The sequence below is a fragment of the Culex pipiens genome, chromosome 2 (assembly GCF_016801865.2).
Source record: "Culex pipiens pallens isolate TS chromosome 2, TS_CPP_V2, whole genome shotgun sequence".
NCBI classification, from domain to species: domain Eukaryota; kingdom Metazoa; phylum Arthropoda; class Insecta; order Diptera; family Culicidae; genus Culex; species Culex pipiens.
In genome coordinates, this window is record NC_068938.1 from 166,365,102 (window position 1) to 166,392,448 (window position 27,347).

At 48.3% G+C, this 27,347-nt stretch overlaps 13 protein-coding genes across 16 annotated transcripts; 4 read left to right on the plus strand and 9 right to left on the minus strand.

Moving 5' to 3' along the window:
* Positions 1 to 566: 566 nt before the first annotated feature.
* Positions 567 to 2,563, minus strand: LOC120427758 (pickpocket protein 28-like). Its single transcript, XM_039592667.2, has 5 exons — positions 2,186 to 2,563; positions 1,686 to 2,133; positions 1,474 to 1,631; positions 1,059 to 1,418; positions 567 to 669 (listed from the first exon to the last, which is right to left on the minus strand). Exons 1-5 carry the CDS (start codon positions 2,545 to 2,547, stop codon positions 567 to 569), a joined length of 1,431 nt encoding a protein of 476 aa, XP_039448601.2. The 5' UTR covers positions 2,548 to 2,563.
* Positions 2,564 to 2,668: 105 nt separating this feature from the next.
* LOC120427743 (pickpocket protein 28-like) lies at positions 2,669 to 4,570 on the minus strand. Its single transcript, XM_052707973.1, has 4 exons — positions 4,332 to 4,570; positions 3,585 to 4,269; positions 3,009 to 3,529; positions 2,669 to 2,957 (listed from the first exon to the last, which is right to left on the minus strand). Exons 1-4 carry the CDS (start codon positions 4,448 to 4,450, stop codon positions 2,669 to 2,671), a joined length of 1,614 nt encoding a protein of 537 aa, XP_052563933.1. The 5' UTR covers positions 4,451 to 4,570.
* Positions 4,571 to 4,575: 5 nt separating this feature from the next.
* On the minus strand, positions 4,576 to 6,447 carry LOC128092890 (pickpocket protein 28-like). The gene is made up of 4 exons (XM_052707972.1): positions 6,329 to 6,447; positions 5,585 to 6,269; positions 5,008 to 5,528; positions 4,576 to 4,954 (listed from the first exon to the last, which is right to left on the minus strand). Exons 1-4 carry the CDS (start codon positions 6,445 to 6,447, stop codon positions 4,678 to 4,680), a joined length of 1,602 nt encoding a protein of 533 aa, XP_052563932.1. The 3' UTR covers positions 4,576 to 4,677.
* Positions 6,448 to 6,749: 302 nt separating this feature from the next.
* On the minus strand, positions 6,750 to 9,616 carry LOC120427757 (pickpocket protein 28-like). The gene is given in 10 exon segments (XM_039592666.2): positions 6,750 to 7,050; positions 7,108 to 7,467; positions 7,521 to 7,681; positions 7,738 to 8,416; positions 8,473 to 8,592; positions 8,834 to 9,092; positions 9,095 to 9,266; positions 9,268 to 9,387; positions 9,519 to 9,546; positions 9,600 to 9,616. Coding segments are annotated over 10 exon segments (2,196 nt in total). The 3' UTR covers positions 6,750 to 6,770.
* LOC120427751 (pickpocket protein 28-like) lies at positions 8,965 to 11,657 on the plus strand. The gene is made up of 5 exons (XM_039592661.2): positions 8,965 to 10,256; positions 10,315 to 10,753; positions 10,806 to 10,966; positions 11,017 to 11,361; positions 11,417 to 11,657. The coding sequence occupies exons 1-5, from the start codon at positions 9,895 to 9,897 to the stop codon at positions 11,655 to 11,657; spliced, it is 1,548 nt and encodes a 515-aa protein (XP_039448595.1). The 5' UTR covers positions 8,965 to 9,894.
* A 133-nt stretch (positions 11,658 to 11,790) lies between these two features.
* Positions 11,791 to 13,395, plus strand: LOC120427750 (pickpocket protein 28-like). The gene is made up of 2 exons (XM_039592660.2): positions 11,791 to 13,088; positions 13,143 to 13,395. The coding sequence occupies exons 1-2, from the start codon at positions 11,791 to 11,793 to the stop codon at positions 13,393 to 13,395; spliced, it is 1,551 nt and encodes a 516-aa protein (XP_039448594.1).
* Positions 13,396 to 13,880: 485 nt separating this feature from the next.
* Positions 13,881 to 15,280, plus strand: LOC120427742 (pickpocket protein 28-like). The gene is made up of 3 exons (XM_039592647.1): positions 13,881 to 14,456; positions 14,512 to 14,990; positions 15,049 to 15,280. The coding sequence occupies exons 1-3, from the start codon at positions 13,881 to 13,883 to the stop codon at positions 15,278 to 15,280; spliced, it is 1,287 nt and encodes a 428-aa protein (XP_039448581.1).
* Positions 15,281 to 15,307: 27 nt separating this feature from the next.
* On the minus strand, positions 15,308 to 17,459 carry LOC120427754 (pickpocket protein 28-like). The gene is made up of 4 exons (XM_039592664.2): positions 16,864 to 17,459; positions 16,374 to 16,812; positions 15,789 to 16,318; positions 15,308 to 15,738 (listed from the first exon to the last, which is right to left on the minus strand). Exons 1-4 carry the CDS (start codon positions 17,370 to 17,372, stop codon positions 15,426 to 15,428), a joined length of 1,791 nt encoding a protein of 596 aa, XP_039448598.1. The 5' UTR covers positions 17,373 to 17,459; the 3' UTR covers positions 15,308 to 15,425.
* LOC120427741 (pickpocket protein 28-like) lies at positions 17,459 to 18,423 on the minus strand. The gene is made up of 2 exons (XM_039592646.2): positions 18,275 to 18,423; positions 17,459 to 18,220 (listed from the first exon to the last, which is right to left on the minus strand). The coding sequence occupies exons 1-2, from the start codon at positions 18,421 to 18,423 to the stop codon at positions 17,476 to 17,478; spliced, it is 894 nt and encodes a 297-aa protein (XP_039448580.1). The 3' UTR covers positions 17,459 to 17,475.
* LOC120427749 (pickpocket protein 28-like) lies at positions 18,259 to 20,572 on the minus strand. Its single transcript, XM_039592659.2, has 3 exons — positions 20,326 to 20,572; positions 20,022 to 20,273; positions 18,259 to 19,968 (listed from the first exon to the last, which is right to left on the minus strand). The coding sequence occupies exons 1-3, from the start codon at positions 20,448 to 20,450 to the stop codon at positions 18,714 to 18,716; spliced, it is 1,632 nt and encodes a 543-aa protein (XP_039448593.1). The 5' UTR covers positions 20,451 to 20,572; the 3' UTR covers positions 18,259 to 18,713.
* Positions 20,573 to 20,644: 72 nt separating this feature from the next.
* LOC120427755 (pickpocket protein 28-like) lies at positions 20,645 to 22,537 on the minus strand. Its single transcript, XM_039592665.2, has 4 exons — positions 22,389 to 22,537; positions 22,087 to 22,338; positions 21,071 to 22,039; positions 20,645 to 21,012 (listed from the first exon to the last, which is right to left on the minus strand). The coding sequence occupies exons 1-4, from the start codon at positions 22,520 to 22,522 to the stop codon at positions 20,694 to 20,696; spliced, it is 1,674 nt and encodes a 557-aa protein (XP_039448599.1). The 5' UTR covers positions 22,523 to 22,537; the 3' UTR covers positions 20,645 to 20,693.
* Positions 22,538 to 22,575: 38 nt separating this feature from the next.
* On the minus strand, positions 22,576 to 26,684 carry LOC120427747 (pickpocket protein 28-like). 4 transcript variants are annotated; one of them, XM_052707854.1, is made up of 4 exons: positions 26,599 to 26,684; positions 24,382 to 24,471; positions 23,048 to 24,253; positions 22,576 to 22,995 (listed from the first exon to the last, which is right to left on the minus strand). In XM_052707854.1, the coding sequence occupies exons 1-4, from the start codon at positions 26,646 to 26,648 to the stop codon at positions 22,716 to 22,718; spliced, it is 1,626 nt and encodes a 541-aa protein (XP_052563814.1). In that variant the 5' UTR covers positions 26,649 to 26,684; the 3' UTR covers positions 22,576 to 22,715. The 4 variants fall into 4 exon arrangements, with proteins under 4 accessions (XP_052563814.1, XP_039448592.1, XP_039448591.2 ...); XM_039592658.2 differs by lacking the exon at positions 26,599 to 26,684 and adding an exon at positions 26,447 to 26,536 and having other exon boundaries at positions 22,577 to 22,995; XM_039592657.2 differs by having other exon boundaries at positions 22,579 to 22,995; positions 24,307 to 24,471.
* On the plus strand, positions 25,032 to 26,440 carry LOC120427752 (pickpocket protein 28-like). Its single transcript, XM_039592662.1, has 3 exons — positions 25,032 to 25,685; positions 25,738 to 26,103; positions 26,163 to 26,440. Exons 1-3 carry the CDS (start codon positions 25,105 to 25,107, stop codon positions 26,407 to 26,409), a joined length of 1,194 nt encoding a protein of 397 aa, XP_039448596.1. The 5' UTR covers positions 25,032 to 25,104; the 3' UTR covers positions 26,410 to 26,440.
* Positions 26,685 to 27,347: the final 663 nt, after the last annotated feature.

Sequence of the window (27,347 nt, forward strand, 5' to 3'; positions counted from 1 at the left end):
GGTTCATTTTGTGAAACTGTACAGGAAGCCACCTTTTCCGAAAATAATCGTCAATCGGATACGTTGTTTTTTTCCCACGCGATACCATTAATGTCCTCCTCGCTGATTTCGAACAGCTTGTGGTCTACTTCCGGAAGGGGATCGGCGGATTCTTCCCGTTGTGGCCGATTTCGCTTCGAGCCGAGCTCGAAAAGTAACTGCTATCATCATCATCGTCGGGGCAACCGGGTAATGTTGAGCAGCCAGCTTGGTTCGGCGGAGCGGATTTTCTTCAATGGCAGATTTGGTGGCCTGAAGAATGGCCGGAAAAGGAAAGCTGCAAATAAAATGGGTTTCAGTGAAAACAAGTTTTAAAGACTCATGCAACGGAATCATCCCGACTGAGCCAAAGTCGGTTCCGACTTTTCGAAAAACGTCAGCAGCTGCTGCGTGATTATTTTTCTTGGTTCTGGCAAAATCAATTATATTCAGCAGCTTACCTTGTTGTACTCATGGCGATTGTCCTTCTCCAAGTACCGCAGAAATACGTCGGCTGCCATTACTGCCGTGGTCGCGACGGCCCCCAATTAGCAAACGGAACGTCGGATGATCAGAACTCCCGGCGGATGAGCAAACTGCAGGGTACCGAGGATTGACCGGATCCAGTCACGAAGTTGGATGAGGCCGTGGCTGTTGACTAACAGACCGGGTCGGGAACAGATTTTGACGAACCGAAATCGCGGCGGACAAGTCGAAAAAAAAACAACAAAAACTTCAACGTGAGACCAACTTTTGTTTTGTTGTTTTCCTTCTTCGCGGCTGATTCTGACAGTTCGTAACGCATTGGCTGCGGCATGCTACAGTCTCAAATAAGCCGGCAACAAAGCGCTTTCGATTTTGGAAGCAATTTCTTTCGTTATCGAAAACATTTTCTCCAGAATCGGCAACATTCGCGATGAATTCGCAAACGATCAATGTTTTCGGATTCATCGCATTATTTTTTCGGATCCGCCGCCCGGATTTTGTTCCGTGCAGAGAGATTTACCTGTGAAACTTAAATACAGACTCTACAATTATACCCCTTGAACCAATCCATAAACGGTCCAGCAACGTCCCGAAAATGTTGAACGTTGAACGGAAATCGATTAATATCTACATGGTACCGCAAAACGATACATTCTTGACGACAGGTGCAAGGTAGCGAACGATTCTCCAAAGAAGCCTTAATAGCTTTGTTATACACCTCTAGGACCGTGTTGCGGTAGCATCCAATCCGACCAGCATCACAAACCTTCATTCCGGCAGCTCGTGGCATCGAAAACTTGACGCAACCACACTTGGCATAAGTTAGATTTGACATGCACTCGTCAACGCGGTTGTTGAAGTTGTATACATTGTAGTACCGAAGATATCGCTCGTCGGCGAAGAAACAGTTGCGTCTGTGGAGTCGAATGTTTGCTTTAAATACATATTTTGAAATAATTCAAACAATACCTTTTAGGAGAAATGTTTCTCAAAGCTTTCGATATATCAGTAACTTCCGGCTGAAGTAATACTGAAAGGGCATGCAACGTATTCAAGCGGTAAAATTGATCTCCCGTGAACGCTGTTTCATCTGGAGGATGAACGGAGACCTTGAATCCAGTGAATCCCTGAAACAATTGCATCATCAATTCATGCTGCGATCCTTCCCGTCAACAACTCACCCTACAAACATACTCTTGATCAATCCTCCTTAGTGCTACCATCATCGCGAATCCAGACTCAAAACCGTTCCTCAGAGATCGCTTCGGATACGTATCCGCTCCAACCTGTTCCCTGCTATATCCGGTATCGCGCGTCCAGTTTGACGCTGAACCCGCTCCACCACTCAAGTTCAAAAAGTCCGGCGATATCTCACCAACTCGATACAGCTGGGCCGCAGGCAGTGCGTTAAAGGTATAGCAGATACCATCGTCTACAAGCGTTTCCGTGATCCAGTCGCTGCTCGAAATTAGTTTGGTCCGCCACGTAATCAACGGAACAGTAAGTCCTCTACCTAAGGACATGCGACGCAAGGTCTTGACCAGATCCTCCTTCGGTAACTTTTGATCGAACTTGGTCCAGCCATCGGTGAGGGGACACACGTGGGCAAGGGATCGTAGCTTTCGTTCGCTGTAACTCCAAAAAGGTTCAGTATCACCTTAGTAATCTTAGTTTAACGTACCTTTCCTCATCCAGCTTGATGCCGCGATCTACCAGTTCAAGCGCACGTGTAAGGTTGAACTCTTCTACGCGAGTCTTGGACAGGGGACAAACCGTAATCGCCGGAAACGGAATCGTAGAGATGGGAACGAAGCGTGGCGCGTACGCCAATACGACCGGATCGGCCTCCCACTTGTGGTACATCGTTACCACGCAGCAGCAGCTACCCACGAAGGCCGCCACAATCCATGCAGTCCACCAGAGCTTCTCAATTTTGAGCAATTGGTGATCTGCTAAGAATTTAATTGCTTGGACAAAGTTTTCAGCGCAGTATTCCCAGAGAATACGTCGGATTGGCGTACGCTTCGCTCTGTAGTGCAGCATATCGATAAATGACGATGAATTCGAGTTTCATCGTTCAAATTGTTTAGCAATCGTGCATATTTTATTACACTCAAGGGACATATAAAGAATTTGATGACATAAAGTAATGGCTAAATACAAATCACCAGTCTTTCGGTTGGTTCATGCGAGTCCGGAACGGATTCTGCCGTGCCGCCCACGGTAGCACATACATCCAGTTGATCGCCAGCCGGGGGATCCGTTCTCTACGCAGCGGTCGTATACAAGCGTAGTATAATATTTCACACAAACTCATAGCACTAGCTCCTAACAGCAGCGCGAACAGTCCTCCAAACTCAGCGATCACGTCGGTAACTCCCAGCATCTCACGCCTCCAAATCGGGAGGTGATGGCGATGCTTGAAGGACATCGACATTACCGCTATGTCGTAGCTAAGAGTAAATCCAATCAGTTCAGAACCATAGTCTAACATACATTCTTACCCCTTGTACTTATCGAACGCCGCTCCCGCGGCTCGCGACAGCTCCTGGAAGTAGAACGGCATCCGAGAGATCTCAACCCGGTACTCTACACTGTTACAAGCCGGATAGCATCCACAAAGCGAAATCATTCCCTGCATCGCGTGCCGGATCTCTTCGTCGAACGCCTCAATCAGGATGTTTTGATAGCACTCGATCTTGCTGGCGTCACAAATCTTCATGTCCGCCGTACGAGGCATCGAAAACTTGACGCAGCCACACTTTTGGAGCGTCAGATTCGCCATACACTCCGCAGCACAGTTTGCCTGGTTGTAGCTGTTGAAGAACCGCAGGTACCGTTCGTTGTCGAAGAAGCAGCTGCGTCTTATTGGGGAAGCATTGCGTAGCTTTTCAGAGGTGTACATCACGTTTGGTGTGAAGGTAAGGGCGATATCGTCCTCGTTGTTCAACCGGAAGAACCAATCCCCGCTCATGGCAACCTCGTCCGGCGTGTGGACAACGATCTTGAAGCCAGTGTAGGGACCCTTGAAGGAACAGAACGTTAAGAATCAGAGTTCCCCGAGAACGCACAGGACATACACTACACAAATACTCCTGATCGATGGTCCGTACGGACAACGCCACGAACAATCCCGATATAGCCCCATTCCCCATGGAGCGATACGGATAGGCGTTGAGACCTGCGTTACTTGCATAGCCAGAATCTTGCGTCCAGTTGGAGTCAGTCGCGGCAGAGCTTTCAAACTGTAGAAAATCTGGAGAAATTATATCAGCACGATACAGTTTGCTTGCCGGCAAGCCGTTAAAGGTATAGCAAATTCCATCTTCCGTCAGAGATTCCGTTAGCATGTCACTACAATTCACAACTTTGTAGCGCCACATGCACCACTGTGCGATTGTTTCCTTCGCGAAGGACATATTCCGAAGACTCTTGATTACGGTTTCATCCTCGCTTTGGCTAAAGTTTTGCCAAAGACGAGTGTACGGACACACGTGAGCCAGCGCACGTAACTTTTTTATACGAGCCCGGTCTAGCAATGTTCCGTTCTGCGACAGCTCGTAAGTCTGAGTCAGGTTGAACTGATCTACGCGAGCTTTTGAAAGTGGACACATGGTAATAGCTGGAAAGGGAACCGTGGAAATCGGGGCGAACTCTGGAGCGTACACGATGACCACCGGGTGTTCGTCCCACTTGTAGTACATCTGGATCGCCGAGAAGCCACAGGCTGCGAACGCTGCCGCGATCCAAAGCATCCACCAGGATCTGTTTCGATAAATGTAGCTCGATCAACGCGTTGTCGAGTACCATTTTTGTATGAAAAATACCTTTCGATCTTGAGCAAACTTCGGTCAGCGGCATATCGTACGGCTAGAACACCATTCTCCTTGCAGAACTCCCAAAGAACCTGCCGGAAGGGCGTTCGTTTGAACTCGTAGTGCAACATGACCGCGTGAAGTCAAGCCTACAATTATGGTGAAATTGTTGGTTTTGCATACCTATTATTATATGGAGGACAAGTATGATAGCGTTTAATTATTCATTTGAATAGTCCTTTTATAGAGAGTTTCTTATTGTTAACCTAGCATACAAAGTAAACTTTGTGACCTTTAGTGACAGAGTTTTTAATATATTCATTACCAGCTGATTGAATGTTATATATAATGGTCCTTCCTAATAGTTCCTCGGAACCCGAAATGGGTTCCGATGTGCCGCCCAAGGCAGCACAAAGATCCGGTTGATCGCCAACCTGGGGAATCGCTCCCTGCGCAGCGGCCGTATGCAGCAGTAGTACAAGATTTCGCCCACGCTCATCACGCTGGCACCCATCAACAGGGCAAACAGTCCACCAAATTTCGCCACCACATCCGTCAGGCTCAGCATCGGTCGTCTCCACACCGGCAAGTAGTGACGATGCTTGAAGGATAGCATAAGTATCGCTGGATCGTAGCTAGAAGTGGACTCTTTCAGTGTTATGTACCATGCCTGATGAAGAAGTCTTACCCTTCATATCTATCAAATGCTGGTCCAGCAACATGGGCAAACTCTTTAAAGTAGAACGGCATCCGTGATATCTCCGCTTGGTACTGAACACTGTTACAAGCCGGAAGACATTGACATGCCGATAGTTTTTTATGCTTTTCCGAATAAAAAACATCTTCGAATACTTCCTTCAAAATGTTACTGTAACAGGCGATCTTGCTTGCGTCGCAAACCTTCATTGTCGCCGTCCGTGGCATCGAGAACTTGACGCAACCACACTTCTTCAGAGTGTAGTTCGCAACACACTCGGCAACGCAGTTTGCCTGGTTGTAATGGTTGAAAAACCGCAAGTACCTTTCATGATTGAAGAAGCACTTGCGTCTAGCCGGTGAAGCATTGTGCAAGTCACGTGCCGTGTACAATGCATTCGGGGTGAACGTTAGTTCGATGACATCGTCATTGTTCAGCCGTAAGAATCTATCTCCGGTTAATGCTATCTCATCCGGAGGGTGAACGATCAACTTGTACCCTGTGTATGCTCCCTGAAATAATTTGGCAATAAGTGAATAAAGTGCTGTGAAGTCACGAAATATCTTACCCTACACAAAAACTCCTGATCAATATGTCGAACAGACAGTACCATGAAGAGTCCCGAAAACATACCGTTGCTCAAAGGACGGTGCGGGTACGTGTGGAGTCCGGCATTGCGGCGGTAGCCTTTTTCCTGCGTCCAGTTAGACCGAACGGTACTTGCGTTCGTGAATGCCAAAAATTCCGGCGAAATAACCCCAGCGCGGTATATCTGATTCGCCGGCAGTGCGTTGAACGTATAGCAGATCCCATCATCCGTCAACGTCTCCGTTATCATGTCGTTACATTCGATCTTCTTGAACCGCCACAGGCACCACTGGGCGACGATTTCCTTCGGCAGGGCCATGTTCCGCAGCGTTTGGAATATCTTCTCGTCCTCCCGCGGATCGAATTGTTTCCAGTTGTGCGAGAACGGACAGACGTGAGCTAACGCTCGTAGCTTCAACTCGCGTTCCTCGTCCAGCGTTGTCCCGTTCTGGACCTGCTGATAGGCGTGGGTCAGGTTGAACTGGTCAACGAGAACCTTCGTCAGCGGGCAGATTGTGATGGCCGGAAATGGGACGGTGTAGATCGGTATTAACTTGGGAGCGTACACGATGACCACCGGGTTTGCGTCCCACTTGTGATAGAGCTGGACTACGGCGATCCCGCAGGCTACGAGAGAGGCCACGATCCAGGCCATCCACCAGGATCTGTTGGAGTAGGGTAGCCTGTATAGTTAGAGGAATTCGACACCTATCGGTAGAACTACCTTTCAAACTTGAGCAATCGATGGTCGGCAACGTATCGCAACGCGTATACGAAATTTTCCACGCAGTACTCATGTAGGATTCGCCGGAATGGCGTTCGTCTAGTTTCATAGTACCACATGGTTGTTTAATGGTAGATATGCTAATGACAATCTAGAAACTTTTCGTTTGATTAAGAGGGATATCATTTTACAACGGGTATATTCAATTATTCATAAAGGCCATCAGAACAATTCTCGAATGGGGCATCACAAGTTATCTGAGGGAAACCACCTTATTTCTAGCATGAAAACAGTCATGAATTGTAGTTGCGATATGGAGATAAGCATTGTTCAAGAAAATTCTTAATCGAATGTTCGTCCTTCTCATTATTTACTGATCACATTGAGGACACTTTGACCGCACTAAGTGCGATCACACAAAAGCAAAGGTCGTCCTAGTTCCCTAGTAGTTTCTCGGAACCCGGAATGGATTCCGCTCGCGGCACACCCACGGTAGAACAAACATCCAGTTGACGGCTAACCGAGGTATCCGCTCCCGCCTCAGCGGCCGTATGCAGCTGTAGTAGATGATTTCGCTCAAGCTCATGGCGCTGGCCCCCAATAGAAGGGCAAACAGTCCTCCGAATTTCGCAATTACATCCGTAGTCCCGTACAATTCCCGTCTCCAAATCGGTAGATAGTGATTATCCTTGAAGGATACTGACATCACCGAAAGATCGTAGCTAGAAATGAACCATGTTAGTTGTTGCTCTCTTAAAGACCTAAAACCACGAGGTTACTCGTTGTATTTCTCAAACACCGTTCCTGCGGCTTGCCGATACTTTTCGACGTAGAACGGAAAGCGCGTACTTTGCACCTGATACTGAACGCTATTACAGGCCGGAAAGCATCCACAAGAAGTGATCGATCGAGTTTTTTCCATCCTAAGCTGCGAATCGAATACCTCCTTCAGGATGTTTCGAAAGCATCCGATCTTGCTGGCGTCACACACCGGCGTGTCAGCAGTTCGGGGCATCGAGAACTTGACGCAACCACACTTTCTCAGTGTCATATTTGTCATACACTCAATGGCGCAGTTGAGTTGGTTGTACACTTTGAAGAAGCGCAGGTAACGCTCGTTGTCGAAGAAGCATCTGCGTCTGAAACGATGCTCTTGAAGTGAGGTTGGATTTTGATTCTTGTAAGAGCCTACCTCAGTGGAGAAATATGTCTCAACGATTGAGATGTGTACATAACATTTGGGGTTACAGTGACACCAACAGCATCTTCGATACTAAGTCGAAAGTACAATTCTGAACTCACGGCAACTTCATCCGGAGGATGGACCATGATCTTATACCCGGTATGAGGACCCTGCAAGACAAGCAACAGTATCGCATACAGTGAGCATTGAACCTTCCAGAACTTACTCTACACCACAACTCCTGATCAATCTTCCTCATTGACAGCAACAGATACAGTCCCGATTTGATGCCACTTCCGATTGGACGATGTGGGTACACGTTCGGTCCAGCGTCCCAACTGTATCCACTATCCTGTGTCCAGTTGGCAACGCTCGTTGTTTTAAAACTAAGAAATTCAGGTGAGATAACCCCCGATCGATACAACTGATCAGCAGGAAGCGCATTAAAGGTGTAGCAAATGCCGTCCTCCGTCAGCGTCTTCGAGATCATCTCACTACAATTCACACTCTTGTACCGCCACATGCACCACTGAATCAGAGTTTCCGTACGAAAAGCCAGCTTCCGTAACGTTTGAAGCACGGTCTCGTCATCGCGATGGTCAAACTTCTTCCAATGATGCGAAAATGAACACACGTGAGCTAGCGCACGTAGCATCCCATCGCTCTCGCTGCCCAGCGAAGTCCCGTTGCGCACCAACTCGTAAGCCTCGGTCACGTTGAACACATCCTGTCGGGTCTTGGACAACGGACATATCGTCACCGCCGGGAACGGAACCGAAGAAATGGACTCCAGTCGAGGCGCGTAAACGTTGACCACGGGATTCTCGTCCCACTTGTGGTACAGCTGCTTCACGGCGTAGCAGGAAGCTGTGAAAGCAGCTACGATCCATAGAAACCACCACAATCTACGGAGAGGATGGTTGATAAGGGGTGGATTAGATACTTGGATTCAGAACAATACTTCTCAAATTTAAGCAGCTGTCGATCGGCGAGCAATCGCACAGCGTAGATAAAGTTCTCCGTGCAGTATTCCCGTAGGATGCGCCGACAAGATGACCGTTTGAACTCGTAGTTCAACATGCTGGGAAGACGGTTAACGTACAATTAAAAGTTGGTTGATTAAATTGTTACCTTTAAATATACTGAAAACAAGTGAGGATTTGAATTTTTAATGAAGACAGTGCATTTAATTAAAACATTGAAGGAGAATTGACATGATTTATCATGGTTCTTAATTATCGTTTTGTCCATTCCAAGACGCAACGATCTGTGAACCCCTAGGTCCCCTTTCCCTTCGTAGCGGTCGCACGCAGCAAAAGTACAAAAGCTCGCCCAAGCTTATTGCACTGGCTCCCAGCAGTAGAGCGATCAATCCTCCCAACTTGGCCAACGCATCGGTTGTGCTGATGAGTTCGCGTCTCCACAACGACAGATAGTGACGTTCCTTGAACGAAATGATCATGGCAGCTGGAGAGTACTGTTCATCATAAGCCACGCTGCGGAACGAGTTCACGGTAGCCAAAATCTTAGCTAGGTAGCAGTTGATCTTGCTGGCATCGCACACCCTCATACCAGGTGCCCGGGCAGCGAGAACTTGACGCATCCACAGCGGATCAGCGTGTAGTTCGAAAGACATTCCAGAAAACAATTCTGTTGGTTGTACACCGCGAAGTATCGTAGAAATCTTTCATGCCCAAAGTAGCATTGACGTCGTTGTGGCGGAAGGGTTTGGAGGTGGTTTGACATTTTGAATATTTACATCAGGCTTCACAATCAGGCTGAGTCCGGACGAAGGACCGATGCGGTAGTACCAAAGGTTTGTCAGCGGGAGCTCGCTAGGAGCGTGTATAGCTACTTTGAATCCACTGTTAAGGCCCTGCAACGAATCGTCTGGTTAGTATTGGTACAAGAATTAATTCCTCCTGCCAGCGGTCGTCTAGGGAAGGCATGCAATCCGACATGTGCTGGATATCCCGTCTCCAGTGTCCAGCTTGTGGTGGTACTAACCTTCGAAGATTGAAACGGCGGCCAATAGCTGTACAGAGGACAAACATGCGCCAGAGTACGTAGATTCTCACGGCGTCTCACGGATAAGCCGGACCCATTCCGTATCAACTGGTTTTCAGAAATCTTAGCTTGGTTACCTCTCAAAGAAGGTTGAACGGGCATTGGTAATGAATCGAGCAACAAATATCAAGTTCTCGTCGTTCTGGTCTACGTCATTATTGGTTTTAAGGACAAGCATGTTTGTTCAAGGGTTATCATCGTAGTGATTCGTGTAAATCTTGATAATCAATCATTCATGAGAGTACTACTAACAAGTAACCGACCATGACATTTAAGGCTTGCCTCTTTTTGGCTGACACGTAGTCCTCAAGCGACCATGGCGAATCAACCAAGCTCCGCTGGCTTCCTGCGTCAGCTCTGGACTGAGTACTGCAACGGTAGTACCGTGTACGCAACACGGCACCTCGTCATGCGGAATCTTCTTCCGGGTGAACGTGGCTGGTGGTTCGCTTGGATTGGTGGCGTAATCATAGCTTGCGTGTTCACCAACATTAAATCACTGCGCGAGTGGTCCGCCAGCCCCGTCGTGATCAGTTACGATACGGAGCTTGCACCGATTTGGGCGGTCCCGTTTCCGGCGGTCACGATTTGCCCCCAGACCAAGACCAAGGTTGAGTACATGAACATCACGGAGTTGTACCTCGAGATGTATAACGGATTAGAGCTCTCGGAACAACAGTAAGTAGTCTAAGATTCCTGAAGCTCTACAAGTCTGATTTTGCCCTTCTTGCCCAAGACATCGCAGGCTGCGCGTCCTGATGCACGTGTGCCCCTACATGGTAGCCTGGTATGAAGCCCATGGAGCACTCAACGAGTACTGCGTGCCAATCATGCAAGCTATGGCTCTTTCGCTGGACGACGTATTTGCGACCTGCAAGTGGAGAAATGAAGAGCTACCGTGCGAATCGCTGTTCACTCAGTCCATAACGGATAACGGGATTTGCTACACGTTCAACGCTGTCGACGCGTATCAACTGTATCGAAAGTACAACCTGCACTACGATTACGAATACTCCGACGCGTACAATTATTCTGGTGACTGGACGCTGCAGGATGGCTATCTATTTGCCGACGATCTGGACAGTTATCCGTACCGGACCTGTGGAACTGGAACTTCTTCTGGGTTGTACGTAGTGTTGAAAACGAGGAAGATTGACGATCAGAGTTTGTGTAATGTAAGTTACGCCTTCCTTTTGTAACTTGTTGTTAACAAGTTATTATTTAAAGGGCCCTCTAAGCGGATTCAAAGTCGTTCTTCACTCGCCTGACGATGTACCCTTATTGAACACGTACTTCTATCGACTGCCTCTCACATCAGTGCTGAAGTTGTCTGTGGAGCCAACGCTAACATTCATTACCGATGACCTCAAGAAGCATCCGTATACAAGGTAGCTTCATTCCAGCATTCCTTCCCAAACTAAAGATATCCAATCTCCAGACGACAGTGCTACTTCAACGGTGAGCGTTACCTGCGCTACTTTGCAATCTACACCGAGTCGAACTGCATTCACGAGTGCATCGCCAACATTACGATGCGAGACTGTGGCTGCGCCAAGTTCTCGATGCCGCGGGGCCCCAACGTGAAAGTTTGCGACGCTTCCAGCATCGATTGCTACGAAGAGTCGTTCTTCAAAATATACAACGTGACCGACACCCAGCAGGACGCTTGCGAGTGCTTGCCGGCTTGTGCGACCCTCCAGTACCAAGTTGAGCTGTCGCAGATGGACTTTGACTTTGGGGCGCTGGCACATGCAGCTGGGTATAACGAAGGACAACTTGACTTGTAAGTTGGCCCCAGTACGCATCAATTGCACCCTCGCTTATTTGTGCACTTTCAGTATAACTCCTTCCATCCTGATCGTGTCCTATCGCAGCAAGTGGACGCTTCCTTTGGTGCGCCGTGAGCTACTAGGTTGGAGCGACCTGCTGGCCAAGCTGGGCGGACTGTTCGGACTCATGATGGGAGCGAGCGTTATCAGCCTGCTGGAGATCTTCTACTATTGCCTGATCCGACCCTGGCGAAACGAGGACGCCGATGACGCGCAGAGATTCCGGCACGTCCTGCCGTGGCGACCTTGAAGCCCACACGTGGGTGTTACCAGCGTATCATGATATCAACTAATAATACCAATTGTCCTGACCTTATTGCTTATCCTCACGCAATTTGATGATTGTTAATAAATTAAAGCACTTGCAAATCATTCGTAAAAAGATGTCCCTCCGTGGCTTACGAGATCTCTGGGTAGAGTTCTGCACTGGCGGAACGGTGTACGCCATGCGATACCTAGTCTTGGCAAAACTCCTGCTGATCGAGCGTCTTTGGTGGTTGCTCTGCATCGGTGGCTCCGCCGCGATCACCCTGCTGACGATCACCTCAACGTACCGCAAGTACCACAACAATCCGCTGATCATCAGCTACGCGTCGGAGTTAGTTCCCATCAGTGCCATACCCTTTCCAGCGGTTACGGTGTGTCCGATGGCGAAGACCAGCGTCGAGGAGCTCAACCTTACCGAAGTGTTTGAGTCGGTCGTGTTGAAAAAGGAACCACTGAGTTGGGATCGTCTTGAGAAGCTGAATAGCTTGGCTCACGTCTGCTCGGAACTAACCGATGTTTTTGACTTTACCGAACCGTTGAACGATACTTCCGTGGAGACGTTGATGGATATGGCACCTCCGTCGGTCAATTACTTTCTTCATTCTTATTGGAGCAATTCAGTGCTTGAACCGAGCGAAGTTCTCACCGATTCCCTAACCGACAAGGGACTCTGCTTCACGTTCAACGCAATCGCTGCGGAAGATCTGTACCGCGTGGAGAATCTTCACTCGGAATACCAGTACTCGAAAGCTACGAGAAGGTCGCAGAACTGGTCAATGGAGGGCGGATACGGTCAAGGCGAAAGCTACCCGTACCGTTCTTTCCGTCGGGGTCTCCAGGGTGGACTGCTGCTGGATCTTGGAAGTAGGAGACCTGACGACGAAGTATTTTGCGAGGGTCTGCTGGATGGATTTAAGGTGTTGATTCATGCTCCCGACGAGGTTCCCATGGTTAACGACATCTACTACCGACTACCGATGAGTGCGTACGTTGCGTTGGTGCTGGTGCCAGAGTTGACCGTGGTCGCTGCTAGCTTGAATTCCTACCCATACACAAGTCGTCAGTGTTACTTCTCCGGCGAGAAGTACCTGAGATTCTTCAAAGTGTACAATCAAAACAACTGCCTAGCGGAGTGTGTTGCCAACCGGACGGCTGATATCTGTGGCTGCGTCCACTTGGCTATGGTCCGAGGGCCGGACACGCGAATCTGTAATGCCCACGAGATTGCTTGCTACCGTGCGGTGTACGCTGATACCTACAGCTCGCAGGCCAGGTTCGATGGGCAGTGGCAGGACGCTTGCGGGTGTCTACCGACTTGTAAGACCGTGCGGTACGACGTCGAAATCTCCCAGCTACCGTTCAACTACGAAGCATACATTTGGGCGCTGGGCTTCGACTACTCGGAGGCTGATGAGTATGCTTTCAATCCGTAATCCTAAGATATCAATATCAGAATCCCCGTTTTCAGGTACGTTACATCGTCCCTGACGGTAACCTTCAAGAACAATCAGATGCTGCCGTTGATCCGGTGGGAACTGATCGGATTTGGCGATATGCTGGCCCGCTTCGGTGGTCTGTACGGGCTGATGATGGGAGCCAGTGTGGTCAGCTTGATGGAGATTCTGTACTACGTTGCGATTCGACCGTGGAGGGATTTTTGCTACCATCGGCGAGTTCGCAGATTTCACGACGTGCATGGGGTGTTGCCGTGGCATCCATGATTGGTTTTTGTAGATCTGTTTGTTTCCAATTCTATTTATTGCATTACCAATTAACGAAATGGACTTTGTTATGTTGGCGTTGATGTTGAAAATGCAAAAAAATACGTTTTATACGGCTCATTAATGATATCCTTCTACAAATTAAGTTGAATGTGTCCACGTGTCAGGATTCCAAGAATTTTTTTCAGCAAGTTTTTTTTAAATTCTTTTACGTTTTATATAAATAAGTTGAATGTAACAAACATTCATTCAAATGTTCAACAAAATGGCGCCGATCGAGAGATTTAAAAAGTACATAAAGGAATACTTTGATAATAGTTCCATACATGGCTTGAGATTTTTCCTCGACATTCGTCAATCATTTTTTGGGAGGTATTCGCATCTAGTTCCGACAAATGTCGAAGATACCTACTGATAATCAAAACAAAAATTACAGAATTTGGTGGATAATTGTACTTCTACTATCATTCTACTCTTGCGGTTGGATGATACGCGCACTATACGTGAAATGGGACAACACCCCGGGAATCGTCTCCTTTGCCACCAAAGCTTCAGACGTTAGCGACATTCCCTTCCCAGCCATCACCATTTGTCCGGAAGTCAAGTCTCAAGTTTCCCGGTTTAACTTTACCGATGCCTACCACAAGCATAAAGCTGGCAAGCTGAATAAGGCAAGCTTGAACACATTCATCACCATGTGGCAGATTTGCGACCTGGGAGCGGGAAATGATCATGCACCAAGATTGTACGACAATCATTGCATACGAACTCTGCGTGATCTGGCTGTTCCCAAGTCATCTCTGCTTAAGCAGTGTTTATGGGGACGTCAAACGCTGAACTGTAGCCAGGAGTTCCACACCACTGTTACCGACCAAGGTATCTGCTATACCTTCAATTCTCTCTCGCTTTTACACCTGCTACGAGTCGGCGAAGTTCATCCGGATTTCTTAATCGATGGTGGGGTAGACAACCCGCCCCGGAGAGCTTCAACTTCTGGAAAGAAAACCAGCTTGGTTGTAGTTCTACAAACTAATCAGAATGACCTGGACTACCTCTGTGGGGTAGGTGTCTCGTAAGATCCGTCTTCCATGATTCTCATTCAACATCAATTCTCAGAGTTGCATTCAAGGCTACAAGGTTCAACTCCACGCCCCCACTGACTACCCATCCCTTTCGAACTACATCCAAGTTCCGCTGGATCAGGAGGTGTCGGTCGAGGTGATCCCGCACCTTGCTCTGACCACCAACAGTATTCGTCACTACAGCCCGGACCGTCGAAACTGCTTCTTCCAAGAAGAACGAAAGCTACGATTTTTCAGCGTGTACAGCCAAGCGAACTGCGAGCTGGAATGTCTGAGTAACTACACGGTGAAGCTTTGTGGCTGCACCCGATTCTCGATGCCGCGAGCTCGTCTAGTGCCCGTCTGCGGGGTCGGTGCCATGCGGTGCTACCAGATGGCCGAGTACAGCCTGCTCCAGATGGATGGCTGCCACTGTATGCCGGCTTGCAGCACACTGCAGTACGACGCGGAGATCTCGCAAGCGGACTTTGACTGGCATCACATGAAGCAGTTCAAGCTGGATCATAAGGAGAGGTTCGTGATTTTGGTAATCTTAGCTCAAAGAAAGTCTTTGAACTGATTTACTTTGCAGAATCCACCTCTCCTACTTGATCGTGTACTTCAAAGAACCGAAATTCATAGCGATCAAGCGAAGCGAACTGTACGGCGATACGGAGTTTTTGGCAAACTGCGGAGGTCTTCTCGGATTGTTTCTAGGTGTAAGTCTGCTCAGCTTTGCTGAGATTCTGTACTACTGTACGCTCAAGCCGTTCGTATTGTGGTGGAATTGGCGTCGATTGAGGTCGATAGAGGGTACGGATTGAAAACCATTTTGTGACGAATATTTCAAAGAGTTTGTGCTTCACACTTTATTTTCAATAAATTTCGCAACGTGTTAAAGGTGTTGACCAAAATGCAGTAGTTTTAATGTGCTGGTTTTCAAACATGCAATTAGAACACACTCTTATCCTAATATTTCGTTGAAATCCTGCCATCCGACTGCCAAATGTTGATCTGATCTTTGATAGCCGGTTTCTGCCCATCAACCATTAGAACCTGCACAGAGTTACCTTTATTCTTCTGTGATTTACTCCACATGATCAGCGGTTTGATGACACAGTAATAAAAGATCTCCACCAAGCTCAGGATGCTGACTCCCATGAAGAGTCCCAACAACCCTCCACAATTCGCCAGGAAATCCGTCAATCCAAACAACTCACTTCGCATAACCGGAATAAACTGTGCGTCCTTGAAGAAAACGATCAGATGTGACAGCTGGACTCTGAAAAGAAAATGTATCAATACCTTAAACATCAACCTTGACTTACTAACCCTTTGACTTCATCCCCAAACGACCTCACAACCGGCAGCAGCTTCTTCCACTCAAACGAGGCCTGCGATATCTCGGTGTTGTACTGCACCGAGGTGCACGACGGCATACAGTTGCAATCGTCCTGATACGGCACGTCCGGATTCTCCCGATACTTTACCTCCATCTCGAGCAGCTCAATCGTCGCCTGCTCGTAGCAGACCTCCTTGCCGATGCCGCAGATGTGCACTCCCGAGACCCGTGGCATCGAAAACTTGACGCATCCGCAGCGCTCCAGGGTAAAGTTCGCCAGACATTCCAGCTCGCAGTTGGTCTGCGAGTACGTGCGAAAGAACTTGAGGTACCGCTCGTGGTTGAAGAAGCACTGGCGCCGGGACGGTTTGTACGAGTCGATCGATTCGGACGTTTCGATCATGCGTGGGGTTACGGAGACGGCGACCTCCTGGTTGAGGGGGACTCTAAAGTGCTGGTTAAGGAGGAGCGGATACTCGTTGGGCATGTGTAGCAGCACCTTGAATCCCTGGAATGAGTTCTGAAAAGGGGTTGTGTTGAGTTAATTGAGATTAGAAGATAAATCAAGATGATACTCCGCAAAGGTAATCCAAGTCACTGTCGTTGGCCTTCAGCAAAGCGGACACTCCAGCTTTGATACCGGCTCCAAGAACCCGACGCGGATACGTATCGATGTCTGTCCCCGGCAGGTATCCACCATGCAACGACCAACTGCTAGACGATCGCGTCTCCTCCAGATATCGAAAGTCCGCGTGAAGCTGATCCTTCCTCAGCATATCCTCACCGGATAACGAGTTAAACGTGTAGCAGAAGCCCACATCGGTCAGTGTCAGCGTAAACTCCGACGAGCAGTTGACGCTCTCCGCGCGCCAGGTGCAAGCCAAGAACATCTCGTGCTCAGGAATCGCCATTGACTTGAGCAGCTTTACGCAATTGTCGTCATACGTTTGGTTTGGGAACTGCTCGACAAAGGCGAACTCGCAGACCTGGAGCATCGCCAGCAATTTATCTAACCTGCAAAGAGAAGCTTGAAACGGATCGTAGAACACCCAGAAAGCAACTCACTCTCCATCGCTTAGGGACTTCCGGAACAGCGGATGCATGCTAAGGTGGTAGGCTCGGGTAAAGTTGAACTCGCGAGCCTTGACTTTGGTCTCCGGACAGATCGTTACCGCTGGGAATGGGATTTGGAACACTGGGGTCGGTTTCTGGGCAAACGTCACAATGACCGGCTCGCGATCCCACTTGATGTAGACCGTTTGGATGAGCGTTCCACAACCATACAAGCAGAGTAGAAACACAATGATCCACCAGACCTTCTCGATGAGCGCCCGGTTGGATCCGACAAAGTACTTTACCCCATGGATCGAGGTGTTGTTGCAGAACTCCTCGGCGAGCTGTTTGGATTCGTGCAGGTAGTTGCGACCCTTTTCGGTGGGGGTGAGCTTGGGTTCGAATTTGGTCGCGCGGGAAACGTACATGATCGCTAGGGTATCGAGGTGGTAATTGGCGTCGATGAGTTCGAGATGCCTTTTATAACCTCTTGAAAATTTATGATTTATGCATGATACCATGTATAGGATCAGAAGTCACGCTACTGCTTTGAGGATGAGTGCAAACGATAGCCTAATTAAAGTGCATCACAAACATTTAATTATTGCCGTACAACATCGACTCCTACTTTACATAGAACTTGTCCATGTTGTACGATTTGAACTTATCCCTTTCGGCGAATCCTTCTTGATTTGTGTAGGATATTACGGGACTCACTTGCTTAACCCCGATATCACCTCTCCACCACATTAGCAAGGGTTTGATTGAGCAAAAGTACAGAATCTCAACCAAGCTCAAAATGCTGATTCCCATGAACAGTCCCAACAACCCCCCAGCATTCGCCAACAGATCAGTGGTTCCATACAGCTCCCTTCGGACCACCGGAATGAATCCTTCCGTCCTGAACATGATCACCAGGCTGGAAATCTGAACCCCATCCAGTGATTTTCCAAACTCTTTGGCAACCGGAAGCAGTTGTTTCCAGTTGAAATTCGACTGCGACAGCTCGATGTGATAGCGCACTGTAGTACACGAGGCTAGGCAATCGCACGAGTCCTTGTAGTGAGTTTTCTCCAGCTTGATCATTTTCGCTCTGGACATGAGCATTTCCGTTGCAGCTCTTTTGTAGCAGTTTACCTTGGTCAGACCACATATTCTCACATCCGGAGGTCGTGGCATCGAGTACTTAACGCAACCACAGCGTTGAATTGTGTAATTTGTCACCGATGGGAACGGAATCTTGTAGATCGGCACCTGCTTGGTGGCGAAGCTGACAATCACCGGATCTTGCTGCCACTTGTTGAAAATGTTGTGGATGAGATTCCCACAGCCGTACAAGGACAGACAGGACACGACGAGCCACCATATTCTACGAGAAGGATGTTTAAATAGGGTATCAAGCAGTGTTAAATTATTGACAAACTTCTCTATGAGAGCCCTGTTGGATCCAACGATGTATTTTAAGCCATGGATGGAGCTCTCACGACAAAACTCCTTCAGCAAAAGTGTGAAATAGTTCCACCAATCGCGTGGCTTCACTGCAGAACGAACACTTGACTTTTCACCGTACATGGTGTTCGAGGTGACTAACAAGTTGCACCCTTTGCTATTAAATATATAGTGCGTCCTATTTACACATTTCATCGCGCTCAATAATCGAGTGCATCCAGGATGATTGTCAAAGGATTAAAAATGCATGAAGATGGTGGTTAGCACGACAACTCAACAGTTTTTTATTGGATGATAACACGCAAGAAATCTGTTTAAAATCAAACAGTTATAAATTGAGCAGTCATTTGTTGACTTTTGCTCAAGTGATTAGATTAAAATAAACACTCCAAACTGACTATTCCTTCAGGGATTCACTTCATGTAAAACATTCCAACAACGTTAGGTTTGACTCCTCCTACAATTGGAGTGACCTGCTTGACGGTTGCAACTTTGTTTAATTCCTTCCACCACAGAACCAACGGTTTGATCGAGCAATAGTACAGTATCTCCACCAGACTAAGGATGCTGATACCCATGAACAGTCCCAGCAGACCTCCGGCGTTCGCCAGAAGATCGGTCGTTCCGTAAAGCTCCCTTCGAACCACCGGAATGAATCCTTCCGTCCTGAACATGACCAATAGGCTCGATACTTGGGTTCCTTCGACACCATGCAAGAAACGTTTGGTAGCCGGAAGCAGTTTATGCCAGTTGAAGTTGGACTGAGATAGCTCGACGTTGTACTGGATCGTGGTACACGATGCCAGACAATTGCACGAATCCTTGAAGCGAGGATTCTCAAATTTGACCATATTAGCCTTGGACTTGAGCATCTCCACAACGGCTCGTTGGTAGCATTTGACCTTGGTCAGTCCACAAATTCGTACATCCGGAGGTCGCGGCATGGAGTACTTTACGCAGCCACAGCGTTCAATCGTGTAGTTTGTAAGACATTCCATTTGGCAGTTTTCCAGACTGTACACCCGGAAGAATCGCAGGTGTCGCTCGTTCGCATAGTAACACTGTCGACCTTCGGGTGAATAGTCCTTGACTTCGGCAGATGTTTCAACGACTTCCGGAATAACCGAAACAACCACTTCTTGGTCCAGTGGAACACGAAAACTGCGCAGGTTTAGTTCAGGATACTCGATCGGAGTGTGCAGCATCACACGGAATCCCTGGAAGGTGTTGCTACACTGGTAATCCATATCGCTGATGTTCGCTTTGATCAGAACGTGCAATCCCCCACCAACTCCTGCTCCGAGCACCCGTTGAGGGTAGACACCTTGCGTTGATCCAAAAGAATACCCTTGATCCAAAGTCCAGTTTGTGATTCTCCGGGTCTCCGCCAGATACTGGTACTCGGTGTTGAGCTCCGACGTGCGCAACATATCTTCAGCGGCCAGCGAGTTGAACGTATAACACATGCCTTTGGCGGTCAACGTGGGTCGAAACTTTTGCGTGCAGTTGACGTCCTCGCTGCGCCATTGACATGTGATGAATATCTCATCCAGAGGTGTCTTCATTCGCTGAAGCCACTTGATGCACTCGTCGTCGTACGTTTCGTTCTTGATGATCTCGTACATCATAAAGTCACAGACCTGCAGCATGGCGAGCAGCTTCCTGAACCTGGATCAGACAGTTACATTACTTGTGTAGAACTTGATGAAGACTAAACTCACCGCTCCGGATCTGATCGCTCCGTAAGATTCCCTTCGATTGCATCGTAGTACGACTGAGAAATGTTGATGTGTGTCATCTTGACCTTGTTCTCCGGACAGATCGTCACCGAAGGAAACGGTATCTTGAAGATCGGAACCTGCTTGGAGGCAAAGCTGACGATCACCGGGTCGGATTGCCACTTCACGTACACGTTGTGGATGAGACTACCACACCCGTACAGTGATATTCCGGACACGATGAGCCACCAAGTTCTACAAGAAGAATGATTTGAACTGCAAATTGAGTTATTATTTAAACGCTTACTTCTCTATCAAAGCCCTGTTGGCCCCAACGATGTACTTGCACCCATGGATTGAACTTTCACGGCAAAACTCCCTCACCAGCAGCTTGCAGTGTTTCCACCAATCACTTGACTTTTCACCGTACATGATATCCGACCTTTTCCGATTAACCACTTCGAGTGTGTCCTATTTAACACGTCCCATCGCGCACGAGGGCAATTGGCAAGTGATGAAAAATGCATGCAAGGGGTTACGGGTTAACACGACAACACGCCATTTATTGACACGCGAGAAATCTCTTCAAATCAAACACACGTGATAGAGGGTTAGGTTACGTTGACATTTGCTCAGTTGGGATTTGAATGCAAAGTAAACATCAAATGATATAGCTCACTTCAAGTAGAACTTCCCTACGGTATCGGATTGGTATCCTGCGTGGAGAATCTTGCTCGCGAACGGATTCTTGTACTCCGCAATGGGAGTTATCTGCTTGACCGGGGTCAAGTTCATCCCCTTCCACCAGATGACCAATGGTTTAATTGAACAGTAGTACAAGATCTCCACCAGACTCAGAATACTGATCCCCATGAACAGTCCCAGCAATCCTCCACAGTTTGCCAGCAGATCCGTTGATCCGTACAGTTCACGTCGCACCACCGGAATGAATCCAGCATCTCTGAACAGCACTACCAAATTGGCTAGTTGAACTCTGCAAATAAAACGATCTTGAATACCCTCTCCCTCGAAAACAACTCCCCGCAAATCACCCCTGCAGCTCCGCCCGGTACGCCTTCGCCACCGGGATCATCTTGGTCCACTGAAAGTCCGACTGCGACAGCTCGCTGTGATAGCGCAGCGTCGAGCAGGCCGGCAGGCAGTCGCACTTGTCCTTCGAGATCTTGCTCTTGCTCACGATCATCTTCGCGTTCGACAGCAAGATGTCCACTGCGGCTCGCTTGTAGCACCGGATCTTGCTCAGCCCGCAGATCCTCGCGTCCGCCGGCCGTGGCATCGAGAACTTGACGCAACCGCACTGCTCCAGGGTGTAGTTGGTGAGGCACTCGAGCTCGCAGTTCTTCTGGCTGTAGATCCGAAAGAAGCGCAGGTAGCGCTCGTTGTCAAAGTAGCACTGGCGGCGGTGCGGTTGATACGCTTTGACATCTTCCGAGGTTGTAACGATGTCCGGGGTGACCGAGACCACGACCTGTTGGTTCAGCGGGACGCGGAAGTGTCGCTGACTTAGTTGGGGGTACTCGTGGGGGGTGTGTAGGAGCACTTGGAACCCCTGGAACGTGTTACTGCACAGGTAGTCCATGTCACTCAAGTTGGCTTTGATCATGACGTTCAGACCGGCGCTTATTCCTGATCCTAGAACACGCTGCGGGTAGACACCACGGGTCGCATCGGGAGAGTAACCTTCGTCCAAGGTCCAGTTGACAATGGGCCGTGTCTCGTCTAGGTACGGGTACTCGTTATGTAACCCTTCCTTGCGTAGTAGGTCATCTTCCGACAGTGAGTTGAACGTGTAACAGATTCCCTTCTCGGTCAGCGTCGGACGAAACTTTTCGCTGCAATCTACGTTTTCGTCACGCCATTGACAGTACAGGAACACCTCGTTCTGAGGAATCTTCATCTGCTGAAGCAGCTTTACGCAGTCATCGTCAAATGTTTCGTTGGTAAAAACCTCGTAGAGGACAAAGTCGCAGACTTGCAGCATCGCCAGTAGCTTCCCAACCCTGAAACAATCATATCAGTGAGAAATCCCACAAATCATCAAACTTACCGCTCCCCGTCCATTTGTTCCTTGAGAGTCCCCTCGATGACTTCGCTGTAGATTTGGGTAAAGTTCAGCCGATCCATCTTGACCTTAATCTCCGGACAAATGGTGACCGAGGGAAAGGGAATCCGAAACACCGGCACGGGCTTCGTCGCGAAGCTCACGATCACCGGATCCATCTGCCACTTTTGAAAGACATTGTGGATGAGGCTTCCGCAGCCGTACAGCGAGATACAGGTCACCGCAAACCACCAAATTCTGTGGAAGGGATCTGTGAACCAACACACGTTCATGGAAGGAATTCATACTTCTCGATAAGAGCCCGATGAGATCCCATCAGGTACTTGAACCCGTGGATCGAACTCTCGCGACAAAAGTCCCTGGCCAAAATCTTGGCATCCTGCCAGTAGCTGTGCAGCTTGACCTGCTTCCCACCATACATCTTCTTCAGTGCAAGGTTGGATCAACTCTAACATGTTCTACACGACGCAGCGCTTAAAAATGCATTCATCGGATAACGAAAACAGGCTACACTGGCGTTTTATAGTTTATTCTGGATCACGCGATGATGTCCCTAGAGTACGATACACGCTAATGACAAGGTATGAAATCGAAAGTTTACCCCGCGATACGGATCATTGAACTCCGTCCGACGCCTTCGAGCTGCAGTGGTTCGCCGAATGGACGCTAGTCCAGACCGAGCTTCGCTTCCGTCGGGACAACTTCCACAGCGTGAACGGTCGCACGGTGCAGTAGTACAGCAGTTCCACCAAGCTGATCAAACTTACCCCCATGAAGAGTCCCATCAGCCCACCGGCGCTGGCGAAAAGATCGCTGATGCTGTTGATTTCGCTGCGCGAGATCGGGATAAAGTGGGACTCTTTGAAGTAGATGACCATCTTCGACTGGTGCACGCTGTAAGAATGTGAAGGTCACGTGAAGGTTTAATAAGGTGAAATTGACGTACTCATCGGGTTGCCGCTTGTCAAAGTCGAAGAATCCTCCCTGCTGCCACTCCCAGTCCGCCTGGGAGATCTGCGTCTGATACTCGACGTGAGTGCACGACGGCATGCAGTTACAGAACGCTGCGTTCTCCACCGATTCTCCCTTCACCTTGGCGGCTTCCGCTTTGATCATGTTGGACATGGCCTTCTCGGCGCACGGATTGTCGCGGAGGCCGCAAAGCGGAGCCCCGACCGGACGGGGCATCCAGAACCGGACACAGCTGCACAGCTGCAGCGTTATGTTGGTGAGACACTCGACCTCGCAGTTCCTCCGGTTGTAGATCCGGAAGAAGCGAAGGTAACGCTCGGTGCCGTGGTAGCAGTTGCGCTTATCGGCACTGTACAGCATTGCGTGATTGTCCGTGGACATCACGCGTGGAGTTACTGTCACTATGAGCTCCTGGTTCAGTGGAATCCGAAAGAACTGGCTCGACAGCTGGGGGTACTCGTTGGGCATGTGAAGAAGCACGCGGAAGCCCTGGAACTTGTCCCCGCAGAAGTAGTCCATGTCGACCTTCTTGGCAAGCAGCATGACTTTAAGTCCCTCGTTGTAATCGCCGGCGACGACTCGGAACGGGAAGACTCCGCCCTGTCGGTATCCGGTGTCCAAGTCCCAGTGGGATTCTCGAGTCTCGGAGTTAAAAGCATACCTAGAGTCCAACTCTTCCTTTCGCAGCAGTTCATTGTTGCCGATCATGTTGAACGTGAAGCAGAAGCCCTTCTCCGTAAGCGTTGTCTTGAACAGATTCAAGCACCTGAACGATGACGCTCGCCAAAGACACGCGTTGAACACTTCAAAGGAAGGGATCGCCAGTTGGCGTAACAACTGCAGGATGTCATCGTCCGCGGTGGCCTTCTCATTCCGATCGTACAGTTGATAGTCACACAGTTGTAGGAGAGCCATCAACTTCCGAACCCGTTCGCTGTCCATGGACTCGTCCAGCTTGCGACTCCGCACCAGGATGAACGTCTCGGTGAGATTGAGTGTAGAAGATTTGACCTTCGTCTCCGGGCAGATCGTGATCGCCGGGAACGGTATCGAGTAGATCGGCTGCGGGTGCTGGTCGAAGCTGACGATGATGGGATCGCGTTCCCACTTCCGGTACACGGAGTACATCTGGCTGAGGCAGAGGTATAGGGATATGATGAAGACGGTGACCCACCAAACCCTGCAAGAGGTCGGTATTAGGAACTAACTACAAACAATACTGAACACAGGTACTTCTCCGGGAGAAACTTATCACTACCGAAGCACTGTTTCACCCCGTGGATGGACGTAACGTCGCAGAACTCATACCCCGCCTGTTTGGACAGCTTCAGGAGTACCTTCCTCCGCAGAGGTGAATCCGGATTGTGTCGGTCTTCCAGCTCCATATCTCGTTGAGTGCTGAAATAATAACAGTTATCATCGGGTGTCAACTACCTGTTACTGATTTAATTAGTATCGCTTAGTCGGACACGTGTAGACTCGTGCCGACTGTTGCACGCGATGTGTACTATAAAACAAGTCAGTTGCATGATATGTAACATACACCATGTTCGCTTCAAAGGTCAAGAACACGCTGAAGATTCTCTGGAGGGAGTACTGCTCCAAGACATCCGTGCACGGAGTTGGATTCCTGAAGCTGCAGACGACCTCCCGCTACGAGAAGTATGATCTTGAACACCACAAACTTGCCACTTCTAACTCCCCCAAAATAGATTCATGTGGTCCCTGTGGATTCTGCTATCGCTCGCCGGATGCGTATACATGACGTACGTGGGCTATCAAAAGTGGGAGAACAACTCGCTGGTCATTACGTACGCGACGCAATCACTGCACGTGTGGCAGATCCCGTTCCCCGCCGTTACGATCTGCCCAGTGACGAAGAGTCGCCGCGAGGCGTTCGACTTCGAGGGGACTTATGATGAGCTCAAAAGGGGTGGAGGATTGATGGATGATGATAGGTGAGATTTGTATGGGAGGAGTATGTATTGAATATTCAAGGATTTTCGTTTTAGTTACGGCATTTTTCGTGCCATGCTTCACGTCTGCGTAAGTACTGTGAATATCTTCAACTTTACGGGATCGTACAGTGAAAACGTTGTCGCAACGTTGCGGAATATTTCTTTCCCGTTGGAGGACATGCTTGAAAAGTGTTCCTGGAAAGGAGTCGCAATAGACTGTGGCGAGATATTCTCCGAGATTGTAACGGATGAAGGTGTTTGCTATAATTTCAACATTTTAACAGCTAAAGATCTGCTAAGAGTCGAGAATCTGGACCCAACTTACGATTCCGTTGATTCTAGTAGAATTTCTTCGCTTTGGTCCAACGAGGAAGAGTACACGAGGTATTCCGGATCTGACGTGTATCCCCGCCGAGCTCTTGGAGCTGGGGTCAAGGCTGGACTTTCGGTGGTGATGAAGACGCGGAAATCCGAGGTGGAACACGTCTGTAGAGGCGGTATGGATGGATTCAAGGTACTACTACACTCTCCGGATGAGTTTCCGATGGTCAGTGAGTTCTACATGAGACTACCTTTGGGCAAGTCCGCTGCCATGTTCTTGAAACCTCAGCTGACTAAGGTGGTTGGCAGTTTGGAGAGTGAGAGCTTTGAGAGGTTCGTTGATACGTACTAATCATTGCGAATCAACTAAAACGATCTATTACAGACGTCAATGCTTCTTCAACAGCGATCGCAAGCTGAGATTCTTCAAAGTGTACAACCAGAACAACTGTCACGTAGAGTGCATCACCAACTACACCTTCGGCAAGTGCGGTTGCATCAAGTTCTCAATGCCTCACGCGCCAGATATGAAGATTTGCAACTCTTCTCAGATTGAGTGCTACCAACACGGGTTGGTAGCCATCAATGAACGTTCGATCCGACTCCAACTGCAAGGATCTTCCAAGTATCGCGTCTGCAACTGCCTACCTGCATGCTACGAACTGGTCTACAATAAGGAAATCTCCTACACCCCTTACAACGCCGAAGCTCAGGCAACCTCCAAAAACGAATCCTCAAATGACATCTCAGAGTAAAGTTCCGCACTACCCTATTATCCCGCACCCCACAGTCACAACCCAACCATTTCAGCTTCTACCACTCCCAGCTGCTAATAGCCATGAAGACGGATCGAACGCTCCCGTTGACGCGCTGTCGCTTGAACAGCATCTCCGATATCCTCGCCAACCTGGGCGGAATCTTTGGCCTGTTCATCGGAGGGACCACCATCAGCCTGGTAGAAATCGTCTACTTTTGCTGCATGCGCTCCGTACGAGTAGCCATCACGCAGCACCGACTCCACCCAGCAACCCCCAAGGTGTTTCCTTGGGTGCCGTAACGACTTCGACTACGGCCAGAACCTACAAATGACTTACTTAAACCGCGATGGTGATTTTTATTGGGTGACGCATCAACACCTCGCGAAGTTATTAAAACAAAAGTGCACTATTTTATGGGCTCTTAAAGCATTGCTTCGGGAGGTGGTTCTTTCATCTAACCCGATAAGCACCGCCGAGTGAGGACTTACTTTGAATACTGATGGTGTTGAACTGGTGGTGGGATGTTAGTTTTTCTCATTTTGCGATTGTGTGATGGAAACAATTGATAAGCGTGAAAACGTTTTGCGATAAATTGTTTGTGGGTGGGATTGGTAACGAGGATAGGTTTATTGGTTGAAAGTGATAAGTAATTTACAATATACATACGGTTTCCTTCGAACGTTAAATTGAAATCGAAAGTCAATAACATGAAATTAAAAGAAATATCTTGGTCAATATTTCTGCTTAAAAAATTACATATAATCATTCTCTTAATAATTCTCATTAGTTGTGGCTTAATGAGCCAAGATTACTCGATTTTACAGCTTTGGTTGATTTGTTAAGGCGCCATCCACAGATCACGTAGCATTTTTCAAGTGTTAAATCAAAGATTGAAAAAATAAAAATTAACGATTATTTCTTCATAATTTATTCAATTGTAAATCAAAATATCGGACCGAAATAAGAAATAAACAAAAAATTAAATTTCCTTTTTCGGTTCGTTAATTGTATTACAAGCGAAAATGATTGACACCTAAACTCCTAAGCTCGAGAAAAAGTTTGAATTTCTATGGTGTTAAAAAAAAACGGAAAAATAATCAGTTTCAAACCGATTTTTCTTTATTGACCAGGGATTGTTTTATTCATGACTAGAACGATGATCTATTTTATGCTATAGTTTCAGTCAGAATAGTGACAGTGAAATATTTTATAAAGAATTAATCTTATATTAAACAGT

Coding starts and splice junctions, on each gene's coding strand:
- LOC120427758 (XM_039592667.2), bottom strand. CDS start 2,547: ATGCTGCACTACAGAGCGAAGCGTACGCCAATCCGACGTATTCTCTGG. Junction 1,632..1,685: donor ATCAAGAGTATGTTTGTAGG/GTGAGTTGTTGA, acceptor CAATTGTTTCAG/GGATTCACTGGATTCAAGGT. Junction 1,419..1,473: donor AGAAACATTTCTCCTAAAAG/GTATTGTTTGAA, acceptor TCGACTCCACAG/ACGCAACTGTTTCTTCGCCG.
- LOC120427743 (XM_052707973.1), bottom strand. CDS start 4,450: ATGTTGCACTACGAGTTCAAACGAACGCCCTTCCGGCAGGTTCTTTGG. Junction 4,270..4,331: donor AGTTTGCTCAAGATCGAAAG/GTATTTTTCATA, acceptor TTATCGAAACAG/ATCCTGGTGGATGCTTTGGA. Junction 3,530..3,584: donor ATCAGGAGTATTTGTGTAGT/GTATGTCCTGTG, acceptor TGTTCCTTCAAG/GGTCCCTACACTGGCTTCAA.
- LOC128092890 (XM_052707972.1), bottom strand. CDS start 6,447: ATGTGGTACTATGAAACTAGACGAACGCCATTCCGGCGAATCCTACAT. Junction 6,270..6,328: donor CGATTGCTCAAGTTTGAAAG/GTAGTTCTACCG, acceptor CTACTCCAACAG/ATCCTGGTGGATGGCCTGGA. Junction 4,955..5,007: donor GCATTTGATAGATATGAAGG/GTAAGACTTCTT, acceptor GTCCACTTCTAG/CTACGATCCAGCGATACTTA.
- LOC120427751 (XM_039592661.2), top strand. CDS start 9,895: ATGGCGAATCAACCAAGCTCCGCTGGCTTCCTGCGTCAGCTCTGGACT. Junction 10,257..10,314: donor TTAGAGCTCTCGGAACAACA/GTAAGTAGTCTA, acceptor TTCTTGCCCAAG/ACATCGCAGGCTGCGCGTCC. Junction 11,362..11,416: donor AACGAAGGACAACTTGACTT/GTAAGTTGGCCC, acceptor GTGCACTTTCAG/TATAACTCCTTCCATCCTGA.
- LOC120427750 (XM_039592660.2), top strand. CDS start 11,791: ATGTCCCTCCGTGGCTTACGAGATCTCTGGGTAGAGTTCTGCACTGGC. Junction 13,089..13,142: donor GACTACTCGGAGGCTGATGA/GTATGCTTTCAA, acceptor CCCCGTTTTCAG/GTACGTTACATCGTCCCTGA.
- LOC120427742 (XM_039592647.1), top strand. CDS start 13,881: ATGATACGCGCACTATACGTGAAATGGGACAACACCCCGGGAATCGTC. Junction 14,457..14,511: donor ACCTGGACTACCTCTGTGGG/GTAGGTGTCTCG, acceptor ATCAATTCTCAG/AGTTGCATTCAAGGCTACAA. Junction 14,991..15,048: donor AAGCTGGATCATAAGGAGAG/GTTCGTGATTTT, acceptor TTTACTTTGCAG/AATCCACCTCTCCTACTTGA.
- LOC120427754 (XM_039592664.2), bottom strand. CDS start 17,372: ATGGTATCATGCATAAATCATAAATTTTCAAGAGGTTATAAAAGGCAT. Junction 16,813..16,863: donor AAGTCCCTAAGCGATGGAGA/GTGAGTTGCTTT, acceptor TTCTCTTTGCAG/GTTAGATAAATTGCTGGCGA. Junction 16,319..16,373: donor ACTTGGATTACCTTTGCGGA/GTATCATCTTGA, acceptor ACCCCTTTTCAG/AACTCATTCCAGGGATTCAA.
- LOC120427741 (XM_039592646.2), bottom strand. CDS start 18,423: ATGTACGGTGAAAAGTCAAGTGTTCGTTCTGCAGTGAAGCCACGCGAT. Junction 18,221..18,274: donor AACAGGGCTCTCATAGAGAA/GTTTGTCAATAA, acceptor TCCTTCTCGTAG/AATATGGTGGCTCGTCGTGT.
- LOC120427749 (XM_039592659.2), bottom strand. CDS start 20,450: ATGTACGGTGAAAAGTCAAGTGATTGGTGGAAACACTGCAAGCTGCTG. Junction 20,274..20,325: donor AACAGGGCTTTGATAGAGAA/GTAAGCGTTTAA, acceptor TTCTTCTTGTAG/AACTTGGTGGCTCATCGTGT. Junction 19,969..20,021: donor GAGCGATCAGATCCGGAGCG/GTGAGTTTAGTC, acceptor TGTCTGATCCAG/GTTCAGGAAGCTGCTCGCCA.
- LOC120427755 (XM_039592665.2), bottom strand. CDS start 22,522: ATGTATGGTGGGAAGCAGGTCAAGCTGCACAGCTACTGGCAGGATGCC. Junction 22,339..22,388: donor CATCGGGCTCTTATCGAGAA/GTATGAATTCCT, acceptor TCCCTTCCACAG/AATTTGGTGGTTTGCGGTGA. Junction 21,013..21,070: donor TACCGGGCGGAGCTGCAGGG/GTGATTTGCGGG, acceptor TTTTATTTGCAG/AGTTCAACTAGCCAATTTGG.
- LOC120427752 (XM_039592662.1), top strand. CDS start 25,105: ATGCTTCACGTCTGCGTAAGTACTGTGAATATCTTCAACTTTACGGGA. Junction 25,686..25,737: donor GAGAGTGAGAGCTTTGAGAG/GTTCGTTGATAC, acceptor GATCTATTACAG/ACGTCAATGCTTCTTCAACA. Junction 26,104..26,162: donor TCCTCAAATGACATCTCAGA/GTAAAGTTCCGC, acceptor CAACCATTTCAG/CTTCTACCACTCCCAGCTGC.
- LOC120427747 (XM_039592657.2), bottom strand. CDS start 26,648: ATGAGAAAAACTAACATCCCACCACCAGTTCAACACCATCAGTATTCA. Junction 24,472..26,598: donor CAACACCATCAGTATTCAAA/GTAAGTCCTCAC, acceptor TTATTATTTCAG/CACTCAACGAGATATGGAGC. Junction 24,254..24,306: donor GATAAGTTTCTCCCGGAGAA/GTACCTGTGTTC, acceptor GACCTCTTGCAG/GGTTTGGTGGGTCACCGTCT.